The following is a 20131-nucleotide window of genomic DNA, read 5'->3' as shown; positions in this document are numbered from 1 at the left end:
CGCAGGCCAGATTGAGACCTGTGTATTATCGTGGTAAGAGAAAGAATAATTTTCTGCATGTTTCTCTAAAATAAAGCTTAATCACATATGAACTAGGATACAAGTCATTCTAACGTGTGGTTCAGATATACTATTTGAGCCTTACTCTAACTTACGTATCTCATTATCACTGTAGAAGATAGAGAGAAATCTAAGTGTGCTGTTAATTCAACAGCTATACCTTTATAGAAAATATACTGACCAAATCTTATATTATGTATATGTGCTTCTTCCTGATATCCGTACTGAATACTACCCACCTGCTGGGCCAGTGTGCCTATGCCACCTGCACAGGTAGATTGATGGCATTTTGGATTATTCACTCTGACTGAATGATACATATCCATAACCGAAAGTACAAAAGGTTTGAAAAATGGTAAATGTGTGGGGAGGCACATGCACGTGCATATGTGTTTGTACAATTCATTTGACAATAAAACCTGACCTGAACTGACATTAGGCCATTTGGAGTCTTTACCCCACTTTACGTAACTCTGAATATGTTTTACCATAGAAATATTAACATATTTCATTTTAGGAAGTGCCCTGGGCTCTGGCAATAGCCACAAAGATTTCAGACAAGGAGAGTATAGACCTATGTTGAATTTCTCTAGAGTAGATTTAGGAAGAAATGTGTTACAAATGTTTGCAATTCAAGCATATCCATTTTTAAAGGCATTATACAAAAAATTAAATAATGGACACAAATTTGTATTCAGTTAATTCAAATTTTCCCTTACCATCTTTGGTTTGATTTTTTTTCTTTCTCTCTCTCCCTCTCTTTCTTTTTTTTCTTTTACATTTTAATTATTCTAGGATGAATCCTCCATGTTCTTCCAGTTTGGCCCATCTATTGAGCAGCAAGCTTCCGTAATGCTCAACATCATGGAAGAGTATGACTGGTACATCTTTTCTATTGTCACCACCTACTTCCCTGGCTACCAGGACTTTGTAAACAAGATTCGCAGCACCATTGAGAATAGCTTTGTGGGCTGGGAGTTAGAGGAAGTCCTCCTGCTGGACATGTCCCTGGATGATGGAGATTCTAAGATCCAGAACCAGCTCAAGAAACTTCAAAGCCCCATCATTCTTCTTTATTGTACCAAGGAAGAGGCCACCTACATCTTCGAAGTGGCTAATTCAGTAGGGCTGACTGGCTATGGCTACACGTGGATTGTGCCTAGTCTGGTGGCAGGGGATACAGACACAGTGCCCTCGGAGTTCCCAACTGGGCTCATCTCTGTCTCCTATGATGAATGGGACTATGGCCTCCCTGCCAGAGTGAGAGATGGGATTGCCATAATCACCACCGCTGCTTCTGACATGCTATCCGAACACAGCTTCATCCCGGAGCCCAAGAGCAGTTGTTACAACACCCATGAGAAGAGAATCTACCAGTCCAATATGCTAAACAGGTAAGTATGGAGCAGAGGGCACACTGATGATGGAGGTCAGAGGACAGCTTCCGAGATGGGTTGGAGGCTCAGAAACTGTGGGAAGAGCAGTTCAGATGTCACAGGTTGAAAGCTTGCCATAGGGATGGCAATTGTTTGTGATGTGGGGAGTGTTTCGGATCCAAAGCTTGATGTGACTGTGTTCTTGTTTTATAAAGTACATAACATTTCCCACTTACTGATCACTCACTATGTATTAGGTCTTAATCTAAGTGTATTGCATTTTTTTTTTTTACCTCATTCAACCCTCAAAGCAACAAGTCTAGATAGCAGGTTTTAAAAATTATTTCCATTTTACAATGCAAGAGAATAAGGCTTGTAGGTATAAATTGTCCAAAGTCACACTGCAAGGGAGAGGTTCAGATTGGAGTTGAGCCCTCTCTGGTTCCTACACACTTGATCACTATGTAAGGCACAGCGCATGTAGCAGTGAGGGAGGACCAGCCCACCTACCTCTGGAGTGCTGCTGTACTGAGAGGGAATGGAGAATAAGTTCATGGGTCTTTATGCACATGAAGATGATTCTGCCCTTGGTTTTTATCTCCTTTGCTTCTCCTCTCTCTGTCTTTAATAGTGAGAGTGCTGCTGTAGAGACAGCTTTTAGGGTTGCTCTTGGTCTGGTTTATTCAATAAGAGTATGTGGGTGGCGTTCTGCTCCCCTGACCTCACCTTATAACCCAGCCATGACTGCAGTGTATCCTTTTAGGGGTAATTATGCGACTGTGTGGGGCAGAAGATTCTATAGGATGCTTTTGTGATTTGGTTATTTGTATAAAACTGCTACATGTACGCATTGCAAAAATTCAAACGTATAGAAGAGCACAAAGAAGAAAGTAAAAATGACCTTAAATCCAACTAACGAGAGATAATCGTTGTTGGAAGAATTAGTGACCATCTTTCTATATATCTCCCTATGGATGTACACCGATGAGGTTTTAAATCTGAAATTTTATTTTATTTTTTGCCAGTCGCTCACGATGGCTGCCAGTCACTCATGGTAGCCCAGCTCCAGGGAGAGCTGTCGTTCACAATCTTAGCTGTAGAGGGCACAGCTCACTGGCCCATGTGGGAATTGAACCGGTGACCTCGGTGTTAGAAGCACAGTGCTCCAACCACCTGAGCCACCATTATTACATAAATGGAAATATATACGTTCTGTTCAATAACCTGACTGTCTTTTATTCAGCTATGTTTTTGGCTTCCATTTTAAACTTTTTATGAACTATATCAGACATGTAGAAAAGTATTCAGAAAAAAAGTAATACATACTCAGGTACCCATTATCTGGCCTAAGAAATGAAATATTAGAAAGTGTACTTTGTGGACATTGAAATGCATTTAGCGGAGGTTGAATGTGTACCTACTTATACTTGTTTAACTTCTGGAAGGGAGGGAGTTGGACGATAGCCACTCAGCTAAGCTCCTAATTCAAAGGTGAAACTAAAATTAGTGTTGATGTAGTGATACCTGTGATCCAATCCTAACATTCTACCACCTTGAGGTCTGTTCTTTCTGCCATCCCTAGTTATCAGCTGCTTGTTTGGTACAGACTGTCTTGGCTTTCTTCCTACCTCTGGCAATTCTGCCTTAGGCTCCTTGACACGCTCTTCTTCCCTTACACATCCTTTAAATATTGGTGCTTCTCAAGGCTCTGTCCTAGACCCTCTTCTTGTCCATCCCTGAAGATACAATTAATGTCTGTAACTTGCCCCCAATTGACATCTCTGGCTCAAACCTCTCCCTTAAGCCCCAGGTGTGTATCTCTAACTGTGACTAGATATGTTTCTTTAGAATATCCCGTAGCCAATACTGACCTGCTTTCTCCTCTCCCATTACCCTCCCACCTCTTCTAACCAAATCTGTATCACCTATACAGGGTACATCCTATTATCATGTTCCTAAAATAAAAATTTCCGGTGTCTTTGATGTATATGCCTGATACCTAATAGCCAATCATGCTTTTTTCTATGGATTTCCTCTGGAGTGCTTTCACTTATTTTCATCGCTGTACCATATCCCATTCCATCTCCTTACCTGTATTGCTGCAGGGCCTCTTGAATATCTTCTGGCATTAAGTAGATATTCAATCTACATGGCAGCCAGAGTGATCTAACATGAAAATATGATGTCACCACTCTCCTGATCAATAAAAACTTTCAGTGGTTCTTCACTGCTCCTGTGATAAAGTCCTTAATATGGTTTATAAAGACTTCCCTAGGCTGGGTCCTTCTACCTTTCCAAAATTGTCTCGTGCCACTATCCCTTGAGCACTACCTTCTTGCAGTACTGAACTTACTTACTTTAGTTCTTTGAGAATATCACATTGTCTCTCACTTCCAGCCCTTTTCTCTACAGTGAATATACCCCCCAGGTACCTCTTCCCACCAATACACAAATGCAGATGTTCTCGTGCTTGCTTCAGATTCTTCATTCTTCAGGTTTCAGTGTTGACCCCACTTCCACTGGGAAGGCTCCCCTGAGCCTTGGACTAACATCACCCCATAATACGCCTTCACTCCATCTTTTGCTTCTCCAATAAAGCCACTCTTCAGACTAGACCTGGTCTCTCACCACTATGTTTTAAAACCACAATTGGTTTTAACCTTTGTTACCCTCTCTAATGGCCACTCAGGAAGGTAGCCCTCTAGGTTCTCTATACTCCTTCCTTAGAAGTTATTATAAAGATGGCCACCTACATCTTCTCAAATATAGAGTCTTATAAATAACAAGGATTACACTGTATAGATTATTCATAAATGCCCCGATGGCCAGTGTGGAGCAAAGAGAGAGAGTCCTCCTCAACTTGATTTCCCAAGGATATTGCTTAAAAAGTGTCTTCAGACTTATTAATGTACTTTTCTACTAGTACATTTCCTCTATGATCTTTCTCTTCTGCCCCTGATGTTTCTAGGGTTCTGTATCTAACTGCCTGAGGGACATCTTCTCTTGGCTGTCTCCCCATCCCCATCCTGTATCTTCTGCTCATTTCCATTGTCTTTTCCTTCCCCTCTTCCCAAATGCAGCTTTTCGAGGTTCTTGAATCTAATCTATCTTCTCTTGGGAATATTTTAATATGTTTTTCTATCAAGACCCAGAAAGGATTGGGGTTGCCTATTAGGGCCAACAAGGAGCTATACTCAGTCTGAGCTGTTATCACCAGGAACAGCTCTCCGAATCATCAGTGGAATTCAGTTAGGCACACACCCTCTGAATTCCTCCTTCTTATCCTGGTCTGAAAGCAGAATCTGCCCCCCTCAGAGCTCTGGTCTCACTATGGTCATGTTTTAAATAACAAACCAAGTAACCACACCATTTAGTCACAGCAGGAAATCTTTGCAAATAAAATTGTTGCAAATGATTGTTTTATGAGGATGACTTTTCTGTTGGCCTGCTGCTCATCCACTGCAACAGCTGTGAGAGGAAGGCCCCTTAGGTGGTATCTGGGAGTGACCCAGCCCCAGGAGGAAACAGTAATACAGTTAGGAAATGGCTTCCCCTTTCACCTTCTGAAAACCTAGCAGTATTAACAGGCCCTGTCTTCTCCAGAAGCATTATAAGGGGAAGTAAAGCTCTCATTTTCACCTAAACAGGTTGTGGCTTTCTTTTCATGTGAGGGAAGTTCATAAGTCTAGATTTAGGGAACAGGGACAGGGGTTATGGATATCTCTGAATCCCCAAAGACAGATTCATATTTTAAGTGATTCACTTGTTAGTTACTAAAAGAAGATTCATAAAAATGAACTGTTTTAGTTCACTATCAAATGAGCATTATTTATCATGTGTCAATTCAAATTCCTTACGATTACTTCTTAGCTCCTTAAGCTTGGCCAGTTTTAGACTTGATGGCTATGTGTCTCAGATAGTCTCTAGGCTGCTGGACAAGATTTTTACCCAGGTTGCAAGAAAAATACAGAAACCCAGTTAAATTTGAATTTCGGATAAACAACAGATTTTTTTGGTTTGTTTGTTTGTTTGTTTTTTGCATAAGTCTGTACCAAATATTACATGGGACATGCTGATACTAAAAGATAATTTGCTGTTTTTCTGAAATTCAAATTTAACAGGACTCCTGTATTATTTTTTTGCTAAATATGACAATCCTACTTTGTACACTAGCAAATAAGTTAACTTTCTGTTCAAACTTTGTAGCATTTATTTATGCCTTGTTGGTACATGTAGTACCATGCCCTGTAACACAGCCTAAGACATGCTGAGAGAGTTTTATTCTAATTGGGAACTGTATTTGATTGAAAGAGCTGGAAAATTTCTTATGTCATGCATTCTCTAAGTGAAGAATCTTCTTAGTTTCTGAGAAAAGTTTGAAAACGTTTTGGTGCCAGGTGATCTAAAATTGTTGAGAAAGGGATTCTGCCAGTTACCTAAACCCTTCTTTATTTCCCTGAGCTAGAGAAGAATTGTTAGCTATTAGTAGGCACGTGTCTGTATTTTTCATTTATCACTTCCTGGGGGAGCAGTTAATGATTATTTTCCTTTTCAATATACTCTCGAATACTTTGCTAGTTTGTTTCTGTCACTCAGATGATGGCACACTTGCCACTCACTTCTTCTCTTTCTGTCCTGATGATCCAATGTCCCTACTCTTCATATACGGCACCTTTTGGAACTTGTAGAAAAAGCAGACTCTCTTTGAGATGGCCGGATCTCAACATAGCAAACCTCTTATGAATCTTGCCTAATGCTTTTTGCCTAGTGTCCTTGGTTTTCCTACTCAACATTTATTTTGCACTGCCCCCAAGCCCCATTTTTCCTTCCCCATTAAATTTGCCATCTCAAAAGGTTGGAATCTTCCTCCTGGCCTAGCTTTTGAGAGATGGGGATAACTGCTATAAAGAAAGGTGCTTTGTTAGGTTCTTATTGGAAGGGCGGTGATGAACCCTATCTTTCTTTAACCTTGAGTCAGTCTCCCCATTCTTGGAACCATTGTATTGGGTGGATTGCTCCCATGGGATACCCATTTACTTCCTTGGCCTGGAAAGTGCTGAGAGGTTAAGAAATAAATGAGGAATTGAGTCAATATTTTTTAGACACTATGGGCCAGAGCTGCTTGGTCATTACCCATCTTTAGTTGTTATTAAATGTTCATGGAGTGCCCAGCATGGACAAATTTATGGTAAGACACATATGTATTATAGGTTCACTTAATATAATTTACATGTGAAACAGTCAAGAGGCTCTGTGAATGTATCATTATAAGGGGACTGTCAGGCGTAGTGGCCCTTTATGTGATTAAAGAAGTCCACTGGGATCTAAGGAAAGTTATGTTTTCATATGAAATGTTTCATAAAGCTAGACACACTTGTGTATGTAAATATCGATATAAATTGGGAAAGATAACTGAAGAATCTAATAACTATCCTAAAAGATATATGCAATGCTTATTGTAATTCAGGCAAAGTAAGCTTTAATTGTTCATGGAAGAATGACCGAATGTGAGGTTTTTCAAACTCTTCTGTTTCTTTTTGTCTTTCACATTTTTCATGTCAGATATACAGATGGTCATTTCAGTCAGTGATCTTTGCTTCTTTCCCTTAAATTTAAATCAGTGAAGAACATTCTCGAATGTTTAACACTGAGACCCCCTACATGATTCTTTCCTTAATTACTGTTTAATTCTGTGGCTCAGTTGTAAAATTCAAAACTTACCCATGACATATTTGATGTTTCTTTCCTCTTTCTTCTCTTCCATTTTTTTCTCCTCTACTTCCTCCCCATTCTTTTACTTCTTCTTTAAAAAATTATTTACAATTTGGAGGAGAGGGCAGGAGACTAAGAGGGAGAGTGAGTGGAGAAAGAATTCCATTTCACTGAGGACAATTGTTTTTTTTTGGTGGGTGTAGAAAGGGATGTATATAGTGCTGGGAGAGCAGACACAGGTGGTACACTGCCTATAGGAAGGGACAGGATGGTCTTAAAGAGGAAAGAAGGAAGAGCAGACCAGAGCCACAACTCTCAGCGGAGAAAAAAGACAGGCCTCATTCCAAATAACTGATTCTGCCTCAGAAAGGAAATAGGTTGGTGGCAATGGTAGGGGTTAAGCAGAGGGTTATGAGATGTATGCTCAAAAGCAGCCCCATTGTCAGCCGGGCTGAGGAAGCTATTAACTCCAATGTTGACTGTCTTTCTGAGTACTTACTGCACACCAGCATTGTCAGTTATCTAATTTGATCCTTGCAAAAATCCTGATCCATGAAAACGTCGTTAGGATTACCTGACCTCCTGTTGCAAAGAGCAACTTGCCCTTCCCCCGTCCCAAGCACTCCCTGTCCCCATCTCCTGCTTTACTTTTCTCTGTAGCACTGATCTGACGTACTGCATATATTTCACTTTTAAATATTTTGTTGTCCTCTGGGTTGAATTCAGGCTCTCTGAGAGCAGGACTTATTTTTTTAACCTCCATATTCCCAGCACAGTGTCTGATAGATTGTAGGAACTTGATAAACATTTGTCAGCTGAAATCACGAATAAAGACAGGCGTCATTATCCCCGTTGTATATGTTTCTAAGAAACCCAAGGCCCTGGGACCCCAGCTTAGGTTGTGTGATGGTGCCAGAATCTGGCCTGGATCTGCCTGGGGAGCTGGATTGGAGCCCCTCACTGAGCTGTACATTAACCAAGCCTTAAAAATAAATCTCGGCTTTCCTTAAAATCAGAGCATTAGAGTTGGAAGAATCCTTGCTGCTCATCTCATCCAACCCTTTCGATACATGCATTCTCACAGAATAGGTGGTAGAACGATGAATGGATTTTACAAATGTGAACACAAAATCTCAGAGTGGTCACTCATCGGTTAGAGGCTGGGCGGGTGCAGAACCCGGGATTCCTGATGGTAGGAGCAGCTCTCGTCATAGAGCGCGCTGCCTCTTAGCTGCTTCACCATGTCCGCAGAAGGGCTGGAAGGCAGCGGGTTGTGCTGTTAACCTTTGCCCTGGTCTGGCAGTGTCCCCACAATTCTTACTCCCTTGGTTCTTTCCCAGACAAGGGTGCAAATTCACAGTTAATGGGAATTGAAGGTGGTGTTATTTAGAAATTGAGTGGGATTGTTTCTCCATCTGTTCTCTCTTCCCACCAGAGGATAAAGGCTGGCTGGGTGGTGGTAAGGATGGAGGCGAGTTGCCAGAAAGCTCGAGTGCTGTCATTTACGGTTACTGCCATGGGCTGGAAGGCTGAGTGAGGGCTGGACCACAGCCGGCTAAGGTCAGCTTAACTAACATGAGCTTCTTGAGAGCAGAGATGGTTTTATGGCTTTTGCATCTATATAAGACCTCATGTATTTAAAATAAATAATAGTTTGAGCCTTTCTCTTTGTTTCTTCCCCAATGGAACTATCAGGGTACCAGGGTGGTCATCTCCTGGAAGAATTCTCCAGGCTGATAAGGATTTGGAAGAAGCGGGGTGTTCAGCCTGCCTGATTTTCAGAAGTGGTTGCTAAGGGATCTGAACCAGCACCTCAGATGCATGCAGAGAAGCTGGAAAGAGGGTGGTGGCAAGAGCTGGGTAGAAGAAGCTTTCCTTGAGTTTCAGGCTTTTATCAGTGGCGCATTCTCTTCCGGGAGGGCCTGGTGGGGTTAGTGTGCCCAGACTGGCACCAGTCCCCAAGCTGGGCTGGCTGGTCACACATGAAGGAACTGCTGCTGACAGATTAGAGTTTCCCTGCTGCTGAAATCTGTTCCCTCTTGTCCGGCTTCCAGCAGCAGCAGCCGGCCGGGGGCTGCCTACTGCCTCCCTCGCTGCTCAGGCTTTATCTTGTCCTCATTCATTACTGTTTCACACAGCCCCCACCTTTCTTTCTTTCTTCTTTCCCATCTCCTTCCCTCTAGGGTATTCTGTTCATTGATCTTTTGCTGCCCCTCTCTTCTTCTTGCCACCTTTTATTTAAAAGCTTTAAAGGCTTTCCTGTCTTTCGCTTTCTATGTTCATAAATGACCACATGTGGGATTCTTGCACATACACATACTCATGTGTGTGTGTGTATTGTACATCCATTCAGCATATGTTTGTGTATGTACATTTACATCTTTCAAATGGAGTAGAGCATTATTAAAAGAACTGGGTAAAATTACTTTTCCATATTAAATTTGCCCAATTCTTTCTATTACTGGGAACGTTTAGTTGATGGTATGAGAAAAGTTGAATATGGGAAAGAAGTCTTTCAAAATGGCTTTTCTGGAATTAGCTCTTGTGAAATCAACAAGTATTTCCTTCCAATCAGATTCCCTTTTAAACGTTTTAATGGCTGTAAGGATTGTTGCTAAGTAACGTTATCACATTTATTGTTTGGGCAAAGGAGGTAGACCGCAGTAGTCAAGTGGTTCTATATACTTTTAAGAAATCCCTTAATGTCTTCTTTTTCTAAAGGAACCGTCTTCCTTGACGAAACCACAGAAATAGGCACAGAAGCCACACAATGTCATGTTCATTCTAAGTGGTCCTTTTCAGAATTCCCTGAAAGGGATCACAGATGGAGTCCGGATGAGGATATGTGTCAACATACATTTAGTGTTTGACATAAATCTTGATTATCAAAAACTTCAAGTTGTTCTCATTAGTATGCCTAATAATGAGGATAATAAAAGTGACCATTTTCATCCAGAGAATCTTCTTGTCTATCATCTCACTGAACCATGACAGCAAACCTATGAGGGCTTCAAATCACTGCATGGATTGACTGGATATCAACAGAGGAAACTCAGATTCTTCCTTCCTTTCAATTTTCCGAGCAGCACTTCCAGGCACTCCCACCCATTATTTTCCTTCCTTGAACCAAAATCTACTAGGAACTTTTGTTTAGGCAAAAATAGCATAATAGAATATCGTTATGATATAGTTCATTATTATGTAAATTTTAATAATATGTCAGATTTCAATCATTATTGACCATGTAGAGAAAAGGCTAGGGGCGTGTGTGTGTGTGTGTGTGTGTGTGTGAGATAGTCTGTGACTTAAAATCGCAAGTGATCTACAGACTACACAGTGTCATTATTTTCATTGCTCTGTTACCACATCTCATGTGTGTTCACACACAGACTTCCTTGCTTTACTCGGAAGAGGAGAGGTCACAAATTCAACAGTCTGATGTATCTAGAACATAACCCAGTACCACAAAGAAAGCAGAAAAGGCTTTGAACTAAAATCACTGACACAAAACTCTTGCCCTAAAATTAATATGCTTTATTTTAATGCAGAGTTCATTTACTCTAATTTTATATATACTTCTAAGAAATTTGTGGACAGTTGGATTAGATATGGCATAGAGTATCAGTAACCCAGTTTAAATGTGATACATGAGCATATTTAGGCGGTCTGTCCAGAGGTGGTATGGTAGCTGCATGGTCACCAGGACCCCCTGCTAGCTTTCCACTTTTTGTTTATAGGGTGTGGCCTTCCTTCATCCCCATGCCAAAGGTGGCTGCTGAATTCCAATGTCAATCAGTAGATTGAAGCTAAAAGGAAGGAGGGCAAGCTCTTTTCCTTTTAAGGAGATTACCCAGAGACCCCATACTTTGCTTATAGCCCATTGGTCTGAAATCCATGGCCATAGCTAGTTGCAAAGGTAACTGGCAAGTTTATTTTAGTTAAATTTAGTTTTTGACCCGGGCAGTAATATATGTCCAGTTACAGATCAAAGTACTAGAGAGAGAATCAAGATTGTATCTTTGGTAGGTAGCCAGGAGCCTCTAAGATACTTTTTTATCTGGTTTCCCACATGACAAGAGCTTAGAAATAATGAACATGATGGGAATTGGGTAAGCAAACTGACAGCATTAAGAAATAACAAACAGAATGGTAAGGTGCAGAAAATAATGGAAAAGCCTAGCAGAAGATCTTGAGGGAACACTTATCTAAGACCATTTGGGGCAACCTGCGATGTTCTCCCCAGAAAGCATATGCCCCTTTAAAGCATCCCTGTATAGCAAAATATCATAGTCATTGTTAGGTCATCAATAGAGCTTAAATTATATTGATTACCTTTGGTTTAAGAAGTCAGAGAACTCTATAATACCTTTCTGAAATTTTCCATTTTAGAATGCTTCCTATAATCAAGAAAAAGCTTGGTACTTAAAAATACTAAGCTCCAGCAATTTAGAAAATTTACTTTAAAAGAAGTTATTGAGTGAATACTATGTGCCAAGTGCTTTATATAGCCTTATTTAAGATTGAATGTACTGTACAGAGGCAGTATTACTTCCATTTTTCAGAGAAAGAAACTGAGATCCAGAAAGTAAAGTCACTTGCCTACTTTACTTACAGATCAAGTTGGGTTTCAAAGCCAAGTCTTTATGAATTCCAGGTGTACTTTGCCCTACGTTGTCAAGCCTTCTGAGAATTATCTCTGTAGCTGAGGAGGCTAAATCAATTAGGCATGACTGATGTGTGTGAAGACATCATTAATCTGCAGGACAAAATGGTTTTGTAATAAAGAGTTTCTTTCTTGGCTCTCTGCTGAATTATTTTCCTGAAGCCATGATAAATCCAGGATCAGCCTGCGAACAGTGTCCAGTACACACCTGTTAGGGATGTCCCAGACAGAGCCCCTTTATTTCCCTCTCTGTCCTGGAGTGTGTCACATCTATATTAACCGGCCTTGCTGTTATCTCATGCCTTCTGTTTCCGACTGGAAAAGATGCTTATTTTTTCTTATTTTATTCCTATGTAATCCGAAATCCTTTAGCCCACTTTTGGAAAAACAAGAACTCGTAGTCTTTGCAGACCTGAAAGTCCTTGGAAACTGAACTGAGAGTAGACTTTCTGTTCTGGAATCTGCTGAGGCACCTGGAGGTTACAGACACATTCAAATACTGTCAGGGACATGTAATAAAACAAAACAAGACCTTGGCCTCTGTCATGATTTACAAATGTCCTCCAGGGCCTCTATCATTTTTGACAGGTCAGATAAATTTGGATTTGTTTACGACTGATACGCGGCCAGAGATGGGAGACAAGTAAAAACAATGCTATTGGGAGTGAAAGAGATGTGATGTGTGGAGGGTGCTTTCCTGTACCTCACAATATTACATTCCCTGATAGCTGATTTAGTGACACAGTCAGTAGGTATTTTGATTCCCTATTATGTACTAAATCACATGTTAGAAGCTGGGCATACAAACAGTACACATCATCCATTAATTGGCTTCATAAGGAATGGGCCATCCACAGAAAGTTCTTTTAATTGGCTGGCTTGGACTTATTTTTCTCGTAAAGTGAATTGCCTAAGACACTAGCAGAACGAACCTAAGAAGCAAAGATCAAAATTTCAGAATACGTTGGTTAAAGGTATCAGCAATTTCCTGGTACTTCTGACAGAAGGCCGTGAAGGATCCCTTCTGACAGAGAACAAGATAGTGGAGTTAAGGTGAAAAGAACCCTTCTAACACAGCTGATTCTAGCTTAATTCTTTTATCTCATTGTCACAGATTATCAGCCACCTGCAAAGTCAAAACCTCATAAAAGAATATTCTTTTGAAAGATATCAGAATTTCCTTCCCCATGTGTATACACATACTTTGTGTGCTCAGTCACCAACAAGTTTAAAAATAGGAACCATGGTGTTGCCATGACTCCCAGTGCTACTCTGCCGCCTTCCTTTCCCTTTGATGTGATTTCACATCAGAACGAGATTTAGCGAGGATCTGGCTCAGAGCGGCCTCTAGCGGCTTAATCCTTAGGGAAGTACGTACTTCCTTCCCGGAACATTCAGCCCAATTCCAAAATTAACCCATAGCCAAGTTGAACACTTGTGTGTTCTGAACCATTCTCAGCTTTTTGCAGAATCTTTCTCATCAGCTCTGAGCAGCAAAGCAGTTGGTACCTACTGTGTGCTCAAAACTACAGGCAACCTGTTCACTGTGTTGCTGTGGAAACAAGACCTGCATCCCACAAACAGCACCAAGGAACCTGGGTGGTGGAGGTATCATGGAGAATGAAATCATTCAAATAAAACATGTTTGCATGATCATAGCAGATCATCAGAAGTTAACATTTTCCTTTTTTCAGATAAAGGAGCCTTCTAAAATGTTTTACCTGACGCTGGTTCAATAGCCTCAGGGAAGTGTTGAAGGGTTGACTTGCTCCCATACTGTCTTCACTTCCCTGTGTTTTTGAGTTCCCTGTGTCAGTGTTTCTCAGTCCTGACTGTGTGTTAGAATATCCTGGAAGCTTTAAGAAACCGTATGCAGATCCCAAGATCCCACCCTGCAAAATTCTGATTTAATTAGACAGGAAGGGGATAGGGGCCTGGGAATGGACATGTATTGAGAAGCGCCCAAGTTGATTCTCAAAGGCAGCCAGGGTTGTGAATCACTGTTCTCAACTCTGCTGTTATTGTTGTGGACCCCATGGCCAGAATAAGGAGACAGGCAATGATAGCATTTGCATAAATTTGAACGTCATGCTAATGAAAGAATTCCTTTGTTTGATTCGCTTGATGACCAGTCTAAAAATTGTGATCCCTGTTAGTGCTATGAAATTCAAGTTCTAGAAAGAGTACAGGATATGGACATTTCATCAATGGTGGTCCTCTTGCAGGTGGTCATGGTTTCCTAATACTGGATTTGGTCCTTTTCTTACACTCCATGTGTCTATTTTACGCAGAGATGAGTTTCCGGCAGGAAAGCTGACAGCATGAGCATCAAAACAAATCTGACTTTAAAATGGCATTTCAATTCTCCTGTACATAGATTGATTACAATCCCAAAAGAAACAGAACTTGAAAAGTTTCAGATGGGATGTCTGCTGGCCTTGATGAGAAAATTATGCTTTGTTACATCTTGGAGCACACGAGTGTTTTTAACATGAAACTTATTAGCACTAGAAAATGATGTTCTTCGTATTACTACACTGTTATTACATTAATGGAATTGCTCCCTAAAGTGCTACAGAATGAAAGGAAAAACAGAGTCTAGAGTGAGGAAGACACAAGGTGAGGCAAGGTAAGAAAATTAATGGTGGGCCAGCTTGATCTTACAACTCTTCCCTAAAGTCTGGGAGAGACCTCCTTTAGCAGAACCAATTGAGTCGGGCTAGATAATGTTCTGTCAGGAGTTTACAGGTGATTTCATAATGTGTGCCATTACTGTGGTTCTGAGTGCTACGAGCAAGCAAGAGAGTGAGGCCAAGGCATAGCTTTGGAATTGTATTAGGGGAGGACAAAATTTTTCAGAACACAGTAATGCTATCGATGTGATTAAAGACTTTGTGTGGCAAAGGATACTTTATGTTTGTCCAAGGGAATAAGAAGAGAAGGAAATGTACATTATCATTAAAACCCTTTGTGACTTGTATAAGAGAACCGTGACAATCTCTAGACACATTTCCCAAGTAGGTGATTATTAGGTGATTGTTATCATTGCCTTTAATTCCTGTCTTCCACCCACCCAGCTATCTCTCCCACACTAATCCTGAAGGTGCCTGGCTGAACAGATGGTATTTTGCATTATGTCCTTGAGGCCATCAGACTTGGACTTCTTTAATGGGGAGGAGGGAGTGAATCCAGAATACTTGTTCTTCCCCAAACTCCAAGTTCCAGATCTGGGCTATTATATGGAGATTTCTGGCATCTGTTCGCCAGTGGCATATCATGAGGGAGGAACTAATTGCTATAAAGAAGCATTTATTCATTGCTACACAATATGTGGTTCTCTTTTGGGCTCAACCAGGCTCCTCAAGTTTGAATTGAAAAATGTCTTATGTAGGAAGTCAAATCCTTATTTTGTATATGTCAGTGACTGGTGCTGTAAGTAGGATTATGTGTTTAGTTGTTTGTTTTTAGGTGTGTAGAGGTTTTGCCAGATTTCCTGCCAGGGACATACAAGACAATATTGGGGTTTGCATTGGTGGTGAAGCGTAGACGAAATGAAGTGTAGCTACTGCACTGCAAATCTCAAACAATTATGGACCTGTGAATCTCAGGGGCCAAGAGCCGTAGCCACTCTTAATGTCCCTTGTACTTTACAGGGATTTCTTTGCCTTGCTGGCATTGTTTTCATTTTTCCTGAAGTGATATCAGCTTCATTTCATCCTGGGTGTTCAGTGTTAAGAACCAGGCAGCGAGGAGAATAGCTATCTTCCCAGCTCACCTCACTGTGCTGTCCGCCGTACTTACAGGTGGAGCCAAAGGGTGACCTAGAAACTCTGTGTGCTCTCCTGGAGGAGTTGAGGGTACATACAAGAGTTTTTGGCTGTCTTGTGTTTCTTATTCCCTTTTTCTGTGACAGATGATAGTTCATATGTGTCAGTGTCTGGAAGACTGAGCTGTCTTTCTTTTTCTATTTCAAAGTAAGATTGGAAAGTGGGAAACGAAAGCAAGTACAACATTTGATTCAGCCTTTGAAATCTTTTGGGTCCCGTGTAAAGGACACACATGCTAAGTCTGTCAGCCCTGGCAGTCACACGTGCTTCAGATTGTGAGGCTTATATTTCTTCAAAAAAAGAAAAGAAAATGTCTGTCTCTCTATTCCTTCTGAGCACTGGCAAAAGATCCTACTTCTCCACGTTTGGTTGTACCGGCTATCGAATCAGTCACTCTGGTTATTAATAAGCAGCAGGCAAATATGTTCACTAAGAAAAGAAAGAAAGGAATTGACAGGCGACATGAAGAAGGAACAGGACCTATCTGAAGGGAAAGAGACACTTGAGAAATAAATAAGACCAGGGCGTGATCCTGTGATGCCTGGGTGCCGAAGCCCTGATCACAGAGCCCCCACAACATGCCTTTGGCCGAGGCTGCATTGGCCCATCTTAATAGAGCAGAGATGCTGCTGGAGAGAGAACAGCATCATGACCGGAGAGCAGTCTGCTTTAACATAATGTCATGCCTTGATAAGAAAACAAAAACCCTGTTTTTGTAAATCTAAGTCAGAGGTGAAGAGTTGGTCTCCTTGAAGGGCCATGTGCTCAGAATTCCTCAAGTATACTTTGCTTTCCTTTACAAAGGAGAAAGAACCAGGGCCTGGTCAGACCTCAATTCCAAAAGCATGACAAAGGCCCCCCCATCCCACCCCTGCAAGCATCTTCCAGGAAGCTGATGTCTGGTGGTTGGACTGGATGATGAAAAACCCATCATCTTGGCATCTGTACTTTTTTGAATGGAGACATTGTTATTGAAGGTTTCAAAGTGGCTGATGTAGTCTTTCTCAAATCAAGTTGGGGCTAAGGAAGAAATTGTAGCCCAGGCCTTATTGAATTAAATAAGATTTCAGTATGTTGCAAATAGTGAAGAATTGGATATCTAGAGCAGAAAGCTAATTTTCCCACAAATCTGATGGCCTCCTTTTATCCACTGCATGAAATATATGTTTCTCAGCAAGCCATAATAGATCCTTGAATAACTGGGTCTAACTTTCATGATTGGGCTTGTCTTATGTTCTTCCCTCGTCCAAGTCCCCACCTTGCCCTAATATATACTGCTTGTAATCCAGCAATACCAAATGACATAACTGGCCATTCTCTAAATATGACAGTATTTTACTATATGTATCTGCATTGGGCTGTTCTCTCTGAATGGGCTGTCAGTTCCCTTGGTGAATAGCTTTTAGATCTGACTCAGGTGTCACCTCCTCTATGAAGCCTTCTCTTACAATTCCAGAAAGAATTAGTCATTCCTCTCTTTGTGCTCCTGTGTTCATACCTCTATTATAAGACATGTGCAAACAGTTCAAATTAAAAGTGTATCTGGGAGTATCTAAGGCTAGAAATGTTTCATTCATTTTTGTAGCCACCCCAGAACTCATTGCACAGAAGACACACATTTTTTTTAGAATGAAAATGTGAATGAATCAAGATGAAAGGTGGGCTTGTACACGGGGAGTGAAAAAGTGATTATTCTTTTAAAAATTAAATATGCTATCCTTCATGTGTGAAGGTGATTTTTCTGATTCCTTGGCAGTAAAATATAGGCTTTGAACTAGTTTCAACATTTGTTTTATGTGTAGAGTGTGCTCACATGGTCTTTCCCTCATGATCAGCCATGTACTTGGAAATGATTCCTTCGTTACCACCCTTCACTCCTTTTATATATAGTCTGTCAGACTCCAGCAATTCTCGCACAGCGCCCTTACGTTAAGTCATGTTTTCTTCTCTCCTTCCATAGTGACTGCCTTTGTTAGCTTGTGCCTATATTTCTATAACAAGCTGCTCTGTCTCCTCATCTTTACTATCACAAAAATCATCTTACCCACTCTCAGGTTTATATTTTCAAATAGCATTTGGATCATTTTATTCAGATGATTAAAGACCTAGGGGGACTTATTTGAGCCAAGTTGAAACTTAGCATGGCAGTCATCCTCCCTGGATGTCAAATTACTAAGCTTAGAGTCAGATCTCAAATTACTTTCCAAAAGGGCCTTCTTTTCTAGGCACACCCCTTCCTCTGTATGGTGGAAGGGGCACTCTGCTGGGAGGCAGGAGAACGTGGTCTGTCCCTGGCTTTGTCACTAATGAGCTGTGTTACAGATCATTTCACCTTTTCAGACTTTGGCTTTCCCATCTGTAAAATAATGTCTTAGGAGAGATGCTTGCTTGGAAAGAATTTGGAAGAGATGAGCCCTGTATTCCTTCTGATTCCAAAGTTCTTTGATTCTTTGATTTTATGAGGTATAGGACTTCTAGGTTCCCATCCAACCCTATAAGCAGTGAAGTAGCTTGAGTAAGTTTTGAATCCAGAACCTTGGCCTCATTCCTAGTACAATATTATGTAGCAGCTGAGCAAGCACCAGAAGAGGAATGGAGAGTAAGGGCCTCTATGTTAAGCCTGCCCTTTATGTGGATATACATAACACCAGACGCTGTCCTTTCTAAGTTTTAGTTGTTCGTTCAGCCAAGCTTTTGATTCACTTCATAAAGAAAAATAAATGAGCCAGATTTGATTTTCTTTGATTGAAAAGATTTGTTTTATATTCTTCCTGCCTCAGCAAACACTAACTTGCAGTTATTCACAGTCTAGTTACCCAATTCTGGGCTGCGTTCCTTGATTCTGCTTTCCTTTTCTGAGGCCCAGTTTTTGGTAGAGCATTTACTTTTTAAGAAACACCATCTGAAGATGAACAAAGTGAAGGTCAGGACATGGGCCTCAAATTGCTTCTTGTCAACTTTGCTTATTTGCTCGGGTTCTACTAACGGAATTGAGCACCTTCAGCATGCTCAAGGTGGAATTTTCATGCTATAACCCCATAAACCCCGTCCTCCACCGCTTTTCTCCATGGCATGGTTATCCTGGGTGCATATGTCAGAAATTTGCAAGTCATCTTTGAGTCTTTCCTCTCCCTCATCCCCTTCATCTAATTGATTTTCTAATTTTACTTGTTGTATAGCCAAATATATTTGAAATCTGTCCACTTTTTTCCATTTCTCCTACAGTCCTAGTTAAATTGCATGGACAAGTGCATGTGTGTGCATGCATACACACACACACACACACACACACTTATGTATGTGATTATTTGTTTAATGTTTGTGTCATCCTCTCACTAGACTGTCAGCTCCACGTTGGCAGTGAAGTGTCTGTTTTACTCACCATTGCATTTTAAGGCTTAGCACTTTAATTGGCTCAGAGCAGACACTCAATAAATTGTTCTTGAATGAGTGAATTAACTTAAGCTAATTGTAAAGTGAAGCTTTGAATTATCTGTGGGCTTGATTTCCCCTGGGCCTTTGAATTATGTATTTAGACTTTGTTTCAGAGGTTTTTTTGTTAGATTCTTTATATTTTCAACAAACTGCAGCGCCTGCTCTGTGCACAAAGCTGTACTTGGTGTGAAGGACAACACAACAGAAAAGACATGTTCTGATTTTCTTCAGAACTTGGGTTTTGTGGAAGAAGCAAAAGCTGCACACACAAAAATCTTGAGTAGAAGTATAAGACAAAATATGAATAAGTACCTAACCTGCGTAGTACAACTCATATGCTGCAGTCAAGGCGTACTGTCGATGTCAGCCAAAGTCGCAGCCTTGATACATCATGGAGGGATGGGAGGCAGTGGAACTTGCCATAGACTTCGAAGAATGTAGAATGTAGAGGTCCAAGGCCAGGTGACATTTCTCCAAGTGGGACTGATAACATGAGCAAAGATTTGGTCTTGACACTGAATGTTCATATGTGCATTATACTGGGATCAACTTAATCTGAATGGAATTGTAGACAAGTAATGGGAAATAAGTGTGAGGTTACAGTGAGACAGAGGTGTTTTCTTAAAGGCAGCTAGCTATTGCTGGAAAGGTACCATATTGGGACTTGGCATCTAATTATGTGACCTTAGTCAAATCATTTGCTCTGTCCTAATCTCATCCAAAAAAAATGAGGAAAAGAGCATGTAGCAGTAAAAAGTAGGTTTGCAACTTTTAGCTATAATATGGTATGTTATGTTTCTGTAAAGGAGTTGAAATAGACACTGATGTATCTTTCTGCTTTAGAATCTCCTCTGTATGAAACAGCCTATTTAGTTCTTGAATCCCTGCCTTGGCCTGCACGAGTGTCACTGCTAACCCGTAGTTCATGGAACACCTTGAAAACTAGATTCACGTCATTTAAGTTTATCCTGGTAGGTAGCCATAGGAACGACTTGATTAAATAGTTATTTTAAGAAGATTTATCTTGTACCACTGAATAAGAGGATGGGGGAAAAGTG

General features: G+C 40.8%; 1 protein-coding gene across 2 annotated transcripts in view; it reads left to right on the top strand.

The window, feature by feature from the left end:
* Window positions 1–20131, top strand: part of GRIN2B (glutamate ionotropic receptor NMDA type subunit 2B) — a 420646-nt gene that overhangs the window by 224321 nt on the left and 176194 nt on the right. For both annotated transcript variants that reach the window (XM_074325986.2, XM_088798080.1), the window contains one exon: window positions 856–1454. In XM_074325986.2, coding sequence (XP_074182087.1) covers window positions 856–1454 — 599 coding nt within the window. The remainder of the gene's footprint in view (window positions 1–855; window positions 1455–20131) is intronic.

The sequence above is a fragment of the Rhinolophus sinicus genome, chromosome 1 (genome assembly GCF_057876585.1).
Source record: "Rhinolophus sinicus isolate RSI-liver-muscle chromosome 1, RSI-T2T, whole genome shotgun sequence".
Classification (NCBI taxonomy): domain Eukaryota; kingdom Metazoa; phylum Chordata; class Mammalia; order Chiroptera; family Rhinolophidae; genus Rhinolophus; species Rhinolophus sinicus.
Note: the sequence above shows the minus strand (reverse complement) of the source record. Positions and strands in the feature narration are given on the sequence as shown.